Source organism: Aphis gossypii, chromosome 2 (assembly GCF_020184175.1).
Source record: "Aphis gossypii isolate Hap1 chromosome 2, ASM2018417v2, whole genome shotgun sequence".
Classification (NCBI taxonomy): domain Eukaryota; kingdom Metazoa; phylum Arthropoda; class Insecta; order Hemiptera; family Aphididae; genus Aphis; species Aphis gossypii.
The window spans coordinates 2,887,886-2,901,479 of record NC_065531.1 but is presented as its reverse complement, the minus strand read 5'-3'; the positions used below and the strand labels follow the sequence as shown (position 1 = coordinate 2,901,479).

The 13,594-nt window shown below is 28.5% G+C and overlaps 1 protein-coding gene across 1 annotated transcript in view; it reads right to left on the bottom strand.

The window, feature by feature from the left end:
• The window catches only part of LOC114123731 (uncharacterized), a 140,339-nt gene that overhangs the window by 30,685 nt on the left and 96,060 nt on the right, over window positions 1–13,594 (bottom strand). Inside the window, exons 2-4 of the mRNA XM_027986797.2 lie at window positions 9,992–10,200; window positions 8,598–8,733; window positions 6,962–7,095 (exon numbers count right to left, since the gene is read on the bottom strand). Of these exons, the coding sequence (XP_027842598.1) occupies window positions 6,962–7,095; window positions 8,598–8,733; window positions 9,992–10,200 (479 nt within the window). The remainder of the gene's footprint in view (window positions 1–6,961; window positions 7,096–8,597; window positions 8,734–9,991; window positions 10,201–13,594) is intronic.

Here is a 13,594-nt window from a genome sequence, read left to right as displayed (position 1 = left end):
TATAAATCAGAGTGGCATAATGATTTTCGGTTTACTAGATTTATTTACATGTATGTTTGTAGGTAAATAAAATATAAATATAATATTATATCGCAGTATTAAGACTATTATGTTAAAAAATTATCACTATATTCAATCGATGCATAAGTTACTGGTTAATCATAATATATCAATGCTTGAATTAAATAATATTCAAAATAGTAACTATATTATACTGTAATATTAATATGACTAACGAACTAGAATGTTAAATATAACAAAATTTGTAATTTGGATATTTATGAACATTTTTTTAACAGTTAAGCACGGTCAACTGTATTTTAATAGAATTCCTAGCGATCAATACACAGAAAAAATAAATAAAGGTGAAACTTCGCTTAATATTGTAAAAAAAAAAAATATTTTAATTTTAATATGTTTCAGTTTGTATAATATTTTGTATATCACGAATTCATGAATAAAAAAAAAGTTGATGTTATACAGGGTTCTCACAGCTAAATTAATTTAGTTTTATACAAAATATATTAAATATACAGCTGACAATATTACAATTTTACTCGATATTCAGTTTGCACTTAATCATCATTGTTTTAGATACATACGAATGAGACCATGCTAACAGCATAATATATATTTATACATTCCAAAATAAATAGTAATTATTGTGTACTCGATAACCGGGTGTATAGTAAACAAGAACTGTTCTGAGGAGGGACTATACATATTTTAACATTAATACGAATAATGTATAATATATTATATTGAAACACTTCTACTGGTTCATATTATTTAGTAGTATTTTCTGATAAAATTATTAACCACTAAAATAATAACTGAATACCTTTAATCATTTGACCAATTTACACATGTATTTTTGTTAATTTGTGCACTTAAATAAAATTCTTATTTTATTTTATTTATCAATAAAATGTATTATTGGAATTTATCTAAAAAATATTTATAATAATATACAAATCAAGAAGAATATTTACCAAAAACGTTAAGCGCATTAAAATAATAATATGAAAATATAATATAATAAACCACAGAAGTCTAACTATAATTCTATATTTATAAATTTAATGAACTCTAAAAAAAATTAAAGCATTCACTGATGATTACTAAAATATTATGAATTATAGAATAAATACTGAGAAAAGGTAATAGGAAACTCATGAAAATGGAAGCAGGCAAACACGATACTCGGTATCTGAATAGTACTCAAACATGTGTTATTCAGGATAGAAAGGTAAATTATACAAATATAAGTACATAATTATGCACTTAAAAATAATTTATCCTCTTCGTGATACATACGATACACTTAAAATGTGTGACCGTGTTAGGTTAGGTTCCTAGGCTCTTCTATAAGGTGATATATTATTAAAAAAAGCACGTCAATTCCAAAACATGTTAATTTCAATTAACCAAAATTACCGTTTTTACTGTCATAACTTTGTTGGGTACCTATAAATGGGATTTATTTAGTCATTTGTCTCACCAGTTTTTACAGTCATATAGTATTCGTTAATGTGAATGTGATGTTTGGCTGTTGCAGATATTTAATTATGGTGCACCATAATCTAGATTATAGATTATAGAGGTCGGTGAAATTTTACAATAAACAAGTATTTATACTGGACTTTTAAAAATTAAACATTGCATGTCATACTCGTATATTAAGCATATTGCATATATCATATTACAAAAATTATGATAAGCTATTACGAACAATTTAGTTATTACATATTGCAATACCATGTTTATTTCAACACAAAAACGTAAAACTTCAATCGAATATTGTAAATAAAGTGAAACTCTTCATATTTTGTATTAAGTTTATAAAGTGAGTACGAAATCAAATACCTAAACTGTTTATCATCAAATTAAAAGAAAATCATCATATTTTTGATTTTTTCAATACCCATAATGAAATATATAAGAATAAAGCTTGGTTAGTATCAACTAAAAACTACTAAACTGTACGTCGTTGAAATTCGGCTACGGTAATTTTAACAACAAAGAGTCTGTAGCACACAATGTAATAAGAATAATTTTTTTATTGACAGTTTTCAGTCTTGAAGTATTTTCGGCTTCAACAATATTAGTAGGCGCCGTGGGTCATGTCCCTTGTCTACTCAACCACAACGTTCGGGTTCAAATCAAGTGCATACATATATACATTATATATATATATATATATATATTCTATATAAATTATATTGATTGGATATAGGACCCAAGGGTGTTAGTTGGCGGTTCCATCGCGACTGCACTTGGCGACCGATATAATTAATTTCGGAGGGTTGAAGCGCGTCTGTACCGGAGACAGAAAGGCCAACTTCTTACGGGACACGACCGCTTTGAAAATAAATTCCCAGGCACGCTTAAAGCGTGTTGATTTAGATGTACATTACGCTTACGTAGAGTATGTTTTTTCCCGCCGCGTTAAAATAACACAACGATATGGTGGCTTTAAGATGAACCTAAAAATACGTTTTCGCACGCACACGTATACACACTCACGCATGAACGCATTTGCTACACACATACAGATATTGGCGTATGTGTTTGGGCGGGTGTGTGCATACGGAAAATTCAACGTTCCTCGAGGCTGAAAGGTTTTCCGCGGGTAATTCGATGAGTATGACGAATGATACGCATACGTCGCTCGAAATCCATTTATTTCCCAACAGTTATTTCTTATGGTAATTTTTTATACTGGTGTGATACATTTTCAGTTTTTCATTAAACGCGTCATGATGGATCCGAAAGTCACCAAGCTTCATTTTTATATTCACACCTTATTCACACCCCTGTGCACCATTTAAAAATAAAAAAAATGAACGTAGGTTAAAATCTAGTTAATGTTAAGATTCTGTTGATATAAAGAACAATAAAGAATTAATATTGTTGATAATAAAACTATACCGAATAATTTACATTTAACACAACTAAACGTAACTATGAAATCACAGTACCATATTATTTCTTGATTACAGATTTCAGTCTCTACTCTGTAATACTATTATTTATGATCAAAAACAATTAAAACAATATAGTTTATAATAACATTAGATTACCATGACACACAAAAATCTAAAATTTAATTATTATTTTTAATATGTTAGTTTTCATATTAAAAATAAAAAAAAAAGTAAAATGTAATTATGTGAATATATTTCTATAAAAATTAGTAAAATTATAATAGTTTAAACAATTTGTTTTCATATCAGTTTTTTTAGTTTTTTTTTTACTGAATTAAAAAAAAATATATATATATTATTTAATGTTTGTCAGCTATTATTTGATAAAAAAAATTTTCAAAAAAGTAAAATAAAATATCATGCAAAAACCAATTCAATACTCATTATAAAAAATAACTATTTTATATAACATTGTGTAAAAATGTATTTTTTTTTTTTTAACAGAAATTTACTTGAAAATGACTTGGATCTAAATTACTTATATATATATATATATATATGTAAAAATATATGTGAATGATTTACTTAAAATTTTTATTTTTTATTGTTCTATGATCCTAGAACAATATATTTTATTTTTTTACTACACTTGTAAGTTGTAATTATTGAATATAAATTGGTTACAGTGTTAAACTAGTCAAAACAAAATCGTTGAATCAAGGCCAATAAAACGCCGACATTTATCTCTCCATCTCTCGTGGGTCACATATTCTTTTGGAGTAGAAAGTGTCTCTATCCTTCGTTTCCGATAAATCACTAAGTTTAGGTATCAAGTCAACTCCAGCTCTTAGCCACAAGGAAAGAAGGACTAAATAATTCTGAAATAAATCGTGGGTTAACCGATTTTCTTCTTCGCGGGTGTTTTTTCTTTAGACTATTTTCAACGAATTGATATGCAGAGAGGTTTCCTTTTGTAAATAAGACCTTTTTAGCTTCAAAACGTATCCGAACGGCCGATATTAGAAACCTATGGCATACGAGGGGAAACGAGGAAACGAGATAAAACACTTTTTCGGTTATGCAAACCATTTTCGATTAATTCGTTTGTTTGACACATTTCCGGAGAGAACTAAACCATTCATAATATATTCTTCCTTTTCATTTTAATGAAAAAATTTACTCCAAATAAGAATAGTTTCAAGATAAAATGTATTGAAATTCTAGTTCACAATTATTACCATTTTCGTTTATCGAGTAGTCTAAGGTTCATTACACAAGTACTTTATTTTTCTAAATGTATTTAAAAATAGAAAAATATTTAATTAAATAAAAGTTATAAATACAATTGTTGTATGTTTTAGTATTAAAACGGTTAATAAATATTATTTATTATGATTTCTAGATTTAAAATGTTGTTTTTTCAATTTCCTTGTAAATATTTTTCCAAAATTATCATCATATTATAATATAATTAAAAAATTAAGAATATATTGTCCAAAAAAATCAATAAAATGGAATTAAATTAATATTGAATTTAACAGAATCTAGCATTAAGTTTTATTTTAAAGTTTCTAGTGAAACTTGTGAATCATATTGGCTCAATGATACCTTTCCTTATGAGGAGAGATTCATATAAATTAAAGTTAAACACTATCAATAGACTTACCATTTATACTGAAATGTAGGATAAAGAAGAGAGCAGTTTCAGCCATGAAATGCTGATTAAAATGGATTTCGAGTGCAATTATTGCAAGTCGACCATTATAGAATTGCGCCTGGTATAGAGTTTGAGATTGGTATACGACTGTGTGATTAAGCGCTCTATAGTAAAAAAAATAAATAAAAAAAAGCTCCGTAAACGACCAAGTGTGCCCATAAGTCGCTCAAACGTCGTAAAGGTATTTATACCGTCTCGAGAGAATTGGTCTCAAGTTGATACGAACATTTTGAAAACTATCGTTCAGTACATTTAGTACGAACAGACTTTCGAGTTTCGAGAAATGATTTACAAAACTTAATATCTTAATATTCACGTAAATCGTAAACGACATTTGAAATTTAAACGACGTGGTTTTAGAAAGCGCTGGACCTATCATATTTAGGACAGTTTAATTTTCAAAAGCAAAGTAAATTGTTAGATAACTGTTTTCTAATGTAATCAGTACTATGGTTTCACTTGTTTCACGATTGAATCTGAATTTACCTATGATAATTTCACGTTTATTACTTCCGACTTTTTTACTTACAATAGCTGTATATTGTATAACGACTATATTATGAAAAATATATAATAAAATAAATGTATTTTTTGACTTAAAGATATACTCATTCTTCACCTCATACTAAAATACGTTATATTTTTACAAGAAAATTTACATTTTATCTTCTATTTACTTCGAAAACACTATAAAAAATATGTTTAACGATACTATATATTTTTTTATTATACTCAATTTCAGACATTATTATACCAACCGTTTTAAATTATAAATTTGAAATTTAAATAAATCAAATTTGTTGTACATTTATATTTTAATAACATTAAATCATAGTAGATTTTTTTAACTGTAATATTATTATTAAATATAAAACGAAAAATAACGATAAATTATTTTCGATGATCATAACTATATTATATGCCAACAATGTGAAACATTGCGTACATTACAAACTTTAAAACATATATTCATTTCGTTTTTCATTTGAATATTTATCAACGGAAATCGTTATATTTTTTTATTTGTTTGTTAAAAATATTAATTTAATTATTTACAATAAATACAAATTTATTTGATCATACATTTAGAAATCCTTCAAAATAATATAGAAACAATATGAAAAAAAAAAAAAAAAACAATAATTTACTTTAAAGCAAAAACGTCAATATTGTTTCGTAATCGACTCGAAAAGATGTTTTTTACATTACAATTTAAAAGAAAGTTCGTCTATTCATAGTGCCGCGTCGTGAGGTGGCATTTGTTTTTCGTACAGTTTTCTTTTTCATTTATATTAATTTACTATACAAACAACTATAAAACACGTTCTCGGGGGAAATCTGTAAAAATAACGAGCTAGAACTTTATTATTATTATTTTTAGAAAAAAAAAAAACATAATTCTTGGGACAACGATCGGTGGAGGCAGCAACAGTATATAGTGACGGCGCGGCTTGCCCGTGGCGTATCGGCGGCGTTCCGGTGGAACGGCATGGTCTTATAAGTGTATTGCGCACAAATTTTAGCTTATCCTTTTCGGGACACGACAAGAGTTTGTAAAACACCGAGATAAAGAGAGTGAGTACGAATATACAGTCGAATGGTTTTTGGATACGGTGTATAATTCTCGTCGCCCGTTAATCCGCTGGACGTTTTTCAACCAGTTCAAAGGTCCCCGAGCGGCCGATTCGTTTGCTCGGCCTTTTCCATACGTATTATCAAAGATATATGACACTGAACGCGTGACATACAAAAAACGCTGTACGGCCTTTTCGTATAATATACAGTTTTAGTGCACGAGCGACCGTCCGCCCGACAGATCACAGGCCCGTTCACGCGAGTCCATTTGAACACTTTCGCAGTAGTTGTCGCGGAGCCACCGCCGCCGACACCGTCACTATAGGCGGACCGGTGTAAAAGTTGTGCGCTCGTTTTAAAAGCGCTTGATCGATGAACTTTTTCTATTATAAACGACGAACGGTCAGCAAAACATGTTTGGTGGGGAGGGACGGTGTGTTCATGTGTGTGTGTCTGTGTCTGTGTCTGTCCAAACGAGTTTTAAACTGTTATTAAAACTCGCAGGGCACTTCCCAATGCGTTTTATTGAGCTTATAACGCGAAAACTTTCGGACGCACAACCGGAGAAAAGTAATCACCAGAGCGTGCACGTACACTACGATTTTATATGTTTTTATTATTTTTACTCCGCGGCAAAAAATAATAAATTATCCAAGACATTAATCGGTACATCGGTGTCCGATGGGTTTTTTTACGTTACGTACTATTATCATTGTTATTATTTTTTATTATTCGTACTGACCAGTATGTCGTTGACGAACCAACTGACTTCTGCTACGGGAAATGTCATTTTGGCTGTACAGTTTGCTTCTAAGAATTCACCTATGGAGTACATTTGTCGGAGTCCTTCTATCCTCGGACCATCCTCTGGATATGCTAAATTACAAAATATATTTCAAATTAGTACGACTCGTTTCATTAATAATATTTGTTGAAGCGTAAAGAAAATATATGATTAAAACAAATTATTCTATGGCGCTATACCATAATAAATTAATAATTTGATTTTTGTTTCAGTATTACATTTCCAGTGTGTGTGTGTACAGTATAATTCACTATTGATAATACAAATCACGTTTTTGTTTGTATTATGAAAAAAAATGTTTACGGGTTTCGACATTTATATTTACAGTAAAATTATGACAAAAATCGAACTAATGTATGGAAAACATTGTTTACATACATTTTTTGTTGGGACTTAAATTAGGATCAAATATGAAACGTATTTTAACATATTGTACATAATATGTGTACGTTATTATCGCGTATACTCTATATGTATAATTTTTAAATAAAAAAATTAATAATAGACTTGAAGTTTGATTAATGAATAATATGTTTGTACTGTTTAGATATTATCATTATTATTATAATTATTTAGTATAACGAGTGCATTTATACTTTGTCGGATAATTCATCAGTGTCAAAATCCAGAGAGATAAAAATTATCGATACCCAAGTAAAGTAAACTTGAAGTGAATAATCACAAATTTATTGTAGTTAATTAACGAAGCTAATGAGATTGAAAAAATCTGGTGGTTGTAAACAAAGAAAATAATTACAAATAATGTTTGGTAGTTAATGTACAATATACTTAAAAATATAATTCCAGATAAAGAACTGCAATAATAGCATAGTTGATGGAGAAAATATGGTGTGAATAAAATAAGACATTGAATGGAAAAACCGGATTGCACGGAATGATTTACTAAAGTTCCGGTGACGATAACTTTCGATAGATATCAGTAAAACCACATAAATAGCTTAGTATACTATTATAAGCCCGAGTATAGTTACAATGACTGAAGATAATCGTTGAAACATATTTTATACTCCAAAAATATTCTAAGCATATTAATGTAGAATACTCGTAAAAGGTCAAAAATATAAATACAATTTTACCTAAAAAAAACATTTATTTTATCGACTAACAAATTTAAAATTAGTTATTGTTTATTTAATTTTTATTATAATAATATGGTATAAATAACTTATTTTATAGGGGGATGTATATGTACAATGCACATTGATTTATTTTGGGATAGTTGTGACGTAAAGTGTAAGTTTTTTATTCAAAATTTGTATGCATTAAATTCAATGAATTCATATCACGAACAACTTTTGAAGTTTACTCGAGGGAAATATGAATTTCAGCATTCAATATTTAGTTCGTATTATCTTTGAATATCAATTATGTAAGTAAAAAAAAAAAAAAAATGTTATACCTACTTTTATTTAATATTATAATTTATAGGACAATATATTAAGTAAAAATGTAATTTTTTTGCGAGATGCAATATTTATTTAAGTATTACTTTTTATTAGAAAATCGATATTAATCAATAAGGCATGTGAATATTATTAATATTATTTCTTACCGATGACTGTCATATTGGCGTCTTCAACGACTGTTGGGAAATTTGGAGCATCAGTAGATACTTCACACTTATAATTGCCGTTGCTCAACCTGGTCAACGGAAACAGCGTCACTTCAGAGGCGGAAGACTTACTCTCCTGGTGGATAATAACAAGAATAATTAATTCAGATATTTACCCGGCAAATGTGAATACAATGAACATTAAATCCACGGTTGAATAAAATGTGGTATTAAAACCATTAAACCACAAAATGTGAGCAAATAGATGTAGTAAAAAACATGATCATTTTAAATACAATTAATTAGATACTAGAAATATACTCGATTAATATAAGATTATAAAATGTTTGTCCTTTAAATATTATAATTATACGTCACTAGTCCATATAACCATTATAACCACATAATAAAATCCTTCTTAAGTAGTTTTATAAAATTTAAATAGCAAACGCTTTACAAAATAAATGTGTTTATATTTGGTTTTTAGCTTATTTATTATTTTTAAGTGTTGACATCTTTATACAATAAGTAAGTTAATTTTAAAAAAATATATATTTTTATGTTTTAAAATATCTAAATTTTCGTAAATTATATATTTTCAATAGTTTAAAATGTAGCGAGAACCAACATAATAAATATTTAAGTCTTCATATTGAAAATCAAAATGTATATCAAACATAAACCCAAAAATACGATACTACGCATCTTTATAGCATTATAAAATAACGGTGCTGGCGATGACGACAGTAGGCACGATGAATTCCTCTACTAGCTCGAGAGGTCTGAAGAATAGCCCTTACATGAATACGAAATAAACGACGATGTCGGTACAGTGTCGCCTGTATTTATGGTTTATGCGGAGAGAGAATACACAGCAGCGAACGCGTTTATTTCGTTAGGTTTTTATTTGGGCGTTCCGTGTAAAAACGGCTGCTGAGCCGATATAAACTACGAGATACAAATGCATTGGGGTATGTGATAATGTTTTCGCGGTTTCTATGTAGGTCAATGAGTCGAAAACTTTCACCACAAATTTTCACGAAAATGTATATGTACATAATATTCGCGAGAGGATTACACAACGTTCGTTGTTTCATCTCGTCGTTTAACCGTCTCCGCCAGCCGCCAGCGCCATCCCCATCTATCGCGCGCATATAACCTGACCCAATCGCCAGTCTTACGGTGGCAGTGACAAACTCTCCGCGGCGGTGTAAAAACTCTACCGACCCCGTGGCCCTAGAAAGTTTTAGCCGTAATTTTTAAACCACCGTCCTACGCGAACGGCGACACGACGTGCGATAAAATAATTTACCACACGAAAAGAAATGAAAAAAAAAATAATAATAATAATAACAAAAATCGACCACAAACGAGCCAACCAACTTTATACTCACGTCCACGTTTACGCCGTCCATGTCAAATACGAGCGTCTGTGGATTCAATCCGGGCGTGTACCGGAAGAATTCGTGATCGTCCTTGTACCATTTTACAGAGTACAGACTGTCGCCGCCCGTGTTGAATTGGCAGTGCAACGTTACTGAACTTCTCAAGTCCGCCCATTGAGGTATGATTAATTTTGTTAAGATAAGACCACCTTTGTTACCTGCGAAAATACACGAATATTAATTTTCGCAAAAAAAAAAACACTTTTCTTAAAAAAAATATCATTATTATAACAATAAAAAAATGCTTAAACGACAACTATATATACTACAACAGTGTGACGACCGTATTCTGATTCAGAACTCGAATGACGTAAATATACGTCACGGTTACAAGATGTCGGTGTCCAGTACTCTATTGTTACGTTTGTGAGATAAAAGCTTTAACGAGTATTTTGTGTTTTTGTTCTATAGATAAACAGATTATTGGAGTAACAAAAACGTTTACTATGTACATAATACACGACATTCACAATGGAATTCCTACTCGAGTTTGCGTGCAGGTACTGTACCCGATGTGTTCATGGTCGAAAAGTTGGCGGCGGTCTAATATTATCGATTCGGTGATCATTGTTTTGTTAAAGGTCTTCAATTATTATTATTTGTTTTCATAAAGTCAAAACGAATTCCTTTTTTAGGTTAATATTAAATTTATTATCTGAAATTCACTCTATCAATAGCTTTTATTCATTTTATTATTTATTCTTTTTTTATTGACTATATATTACTATTGTTGCTATATTCCGATTAGATAATATCGATATAAAAGTAGATTAACGTAAAATTATCATAATTTTCTGATAAAAAATCTCAGAATTATACCTCGTATCCTCTGACTATTCAAATTATATTTGCATACGTGTTGCGTACTTTATGATCTGATCGAATTTAACAGTTTTTTTTTTTTTTTTTTTATTATTAGTTTAACAATATTTAAAACTGTGCTGTGGTTACGAATAACCCATTCATATATAATTAATTATTCATGACGAAGTGCAAAATTAAAGGATCACCTACTATATAGGTGAATTCTGAATACGTTTTATGTAACATTTAAAATAAATATTTTATAGATTTTTATGTGTTTTTTAATCGTGTCACTTACAGCTGTACTTACATATTTTTTCAGTTAAATAATATAAAAGCTTTGATTTAAAAATATACATATCATAATTATAATAATGCAAAATGATATTATAAAGAAGATAATAATATATTACACTTAGAATTTTAAACTAATAATTCGTTTTCGCATTATAAATCAATTAAAATTTTTATTGACAAATATATAGTAACTGTAATTAGTATTGATTGTTAATAAATCACAACTATATGTAGAAAAGCCTGTGATGGTAATTAAAAAAAATAATAATAAAATAATAAAAATATATGAATTGAAAATTAAGAATAAATAATAATTATAATAATATAAGATCCTATAAATCCACATATTATTAATCCAACAGAATAAACTTAATAGTATTATAATAATGTAATAAATATATTATAGAAAATAACTTTAATGTGGGAATTATTTTACATGTATACATATAAGTACAAAACCATATGACATTAAATATATGGATAGTATATTATGGATAAAAAATGATTTTTTCCACAAAAAAAAAAAAATAATAACAAAAATGATATTAACATAGTTCGTATAAATTAACTTGTAAATTTTTATAAACAAATGAGAAAATTGTTCGAAATTAGTTGAAATGTATTTTTAAATTCATTAAGTAATATACGTGACATTCTTCACGCTTTATAGTAATATAGTTTACACTTCAAGTCGATACGTTTTTGACTCGAAACTACTGCTTCACGTACACTAAAAAGTTTAGAAACAACTTCCTTGTGATGTCCAAAATATTGAAATACTTGTAACTGTAATCTAAATACCTATACACTATAAGTTATTTCAAAAACTTATGCACCAGCACAAACTCATGAATTACAAATTAAAATTAATCTAAAAACGTGAAGTATCTGTTAGCTTAAAATATAATATTTCTATCTAAACAACAAAATATATCTGGTTCTTAAAGTTTCTTACTTTATTATATTATGCAATTGCGTATACGAGCCATTAATAATTTAAAATAATTTTGAATTAACCAAAATCCATTAAGATTGAATACAAAAGTTATATTATATAGACAGTGAACGGGATAAAGCATGTTTGATGCATTTGGTGTATTATGATATTGAAACAAGTTGTATTACGAGCATAAGTAGAGAAAAGCATTATATTTTGTTATCCTTTCTGACGGGAAACAAAATCTATTTCAGTCATATTATTGATTGGTTAAGATAAACAACATATTATTATTATGAACATGAAAATTATATAGTATGATAATAATGTATTTTTAATCATTGCTATCCGTACATATTTTGATTGATTTGACATATAAATGTATTTTTATCATTAAATAATTTGAACGTACTGTAACATTAGATAGATTCTCTAGAAAGAATAATACAATGTATATTTTTTTTAAGAACGATTATAAAGGTTAAAAATAGCCTATCCGATAACACGAATTTCACATCATAAACTTTTTTTTCCATAATGAAACACATTCAGTAAAATAACGTGCACTATTATATTATTGTTAAGTATTGAGGTAAAAAAAAAATCACCGGAGCAATGTAAAGAAGTAGAAAAAAATTAAAGTCGAACAAAAAAAAATAATAATAATAAAAAAAAAAAAAAAAAAAAAAAATACAAGCTATGTCTCGTGATTTAATAATATTTTCTATTAGAGTATTTGACAAAGTTTCGAATAGCAGCCTACAATGGGGGCGTCACCTGTCAAACCTTTTTTATGGAATTTTCATCTATGCGTGACGAGACAATGATACGTCTGCAGTGGCATGAAAATCTACTCAAAAATTCCAACCACCTCTAAAAATTAGCCCACCTAGCCACTAATTAATAGGATTCTCAACAACGAAATGGTGTGGTTACGTTTCCACCACTCCCGATCATATTGCTAATTATTTGTTTCCCGACACTAGCACGGAACGATTGCAATAGCTATAAAGACAATATATTTAATAGAATGAGTAGTGTACTTACTCGGCTGCTATTAATACACGTTTTGTAAATATTTCGTTATTATAGAAACGAATATAATGTGTATGCTGGTTTTTACATTGTACATCAAGAGCGTCGTACCTTCATAGTTTGAAGTTGTTATCGTTTTTAAAAGTACAAAATATAATTTACCTTATATATTTTTATATAGTAGTAAAGGAGTGACAATAATTTTGACTTCAATAATGTAAAATCAAATTGAAATTACTCGACGCAATTGACATAGAGTTAGTAACAGATATAATGGACATAATAGATTTAATGATACCGTGATGGTCGTTCTTTTGCATTCAATGGTAGGAAACATTGTGACCAATAAACTCCGTTAGTCTATTAAAAACGCTCAAGTGCACTTAAGTTACCCTTTGTAATTACGACGGAATAATGCGTGTCGTAGGAAAAAAGGGATTATATTGAAATTCAAAGCACATACGAAATGTTTATTGCTC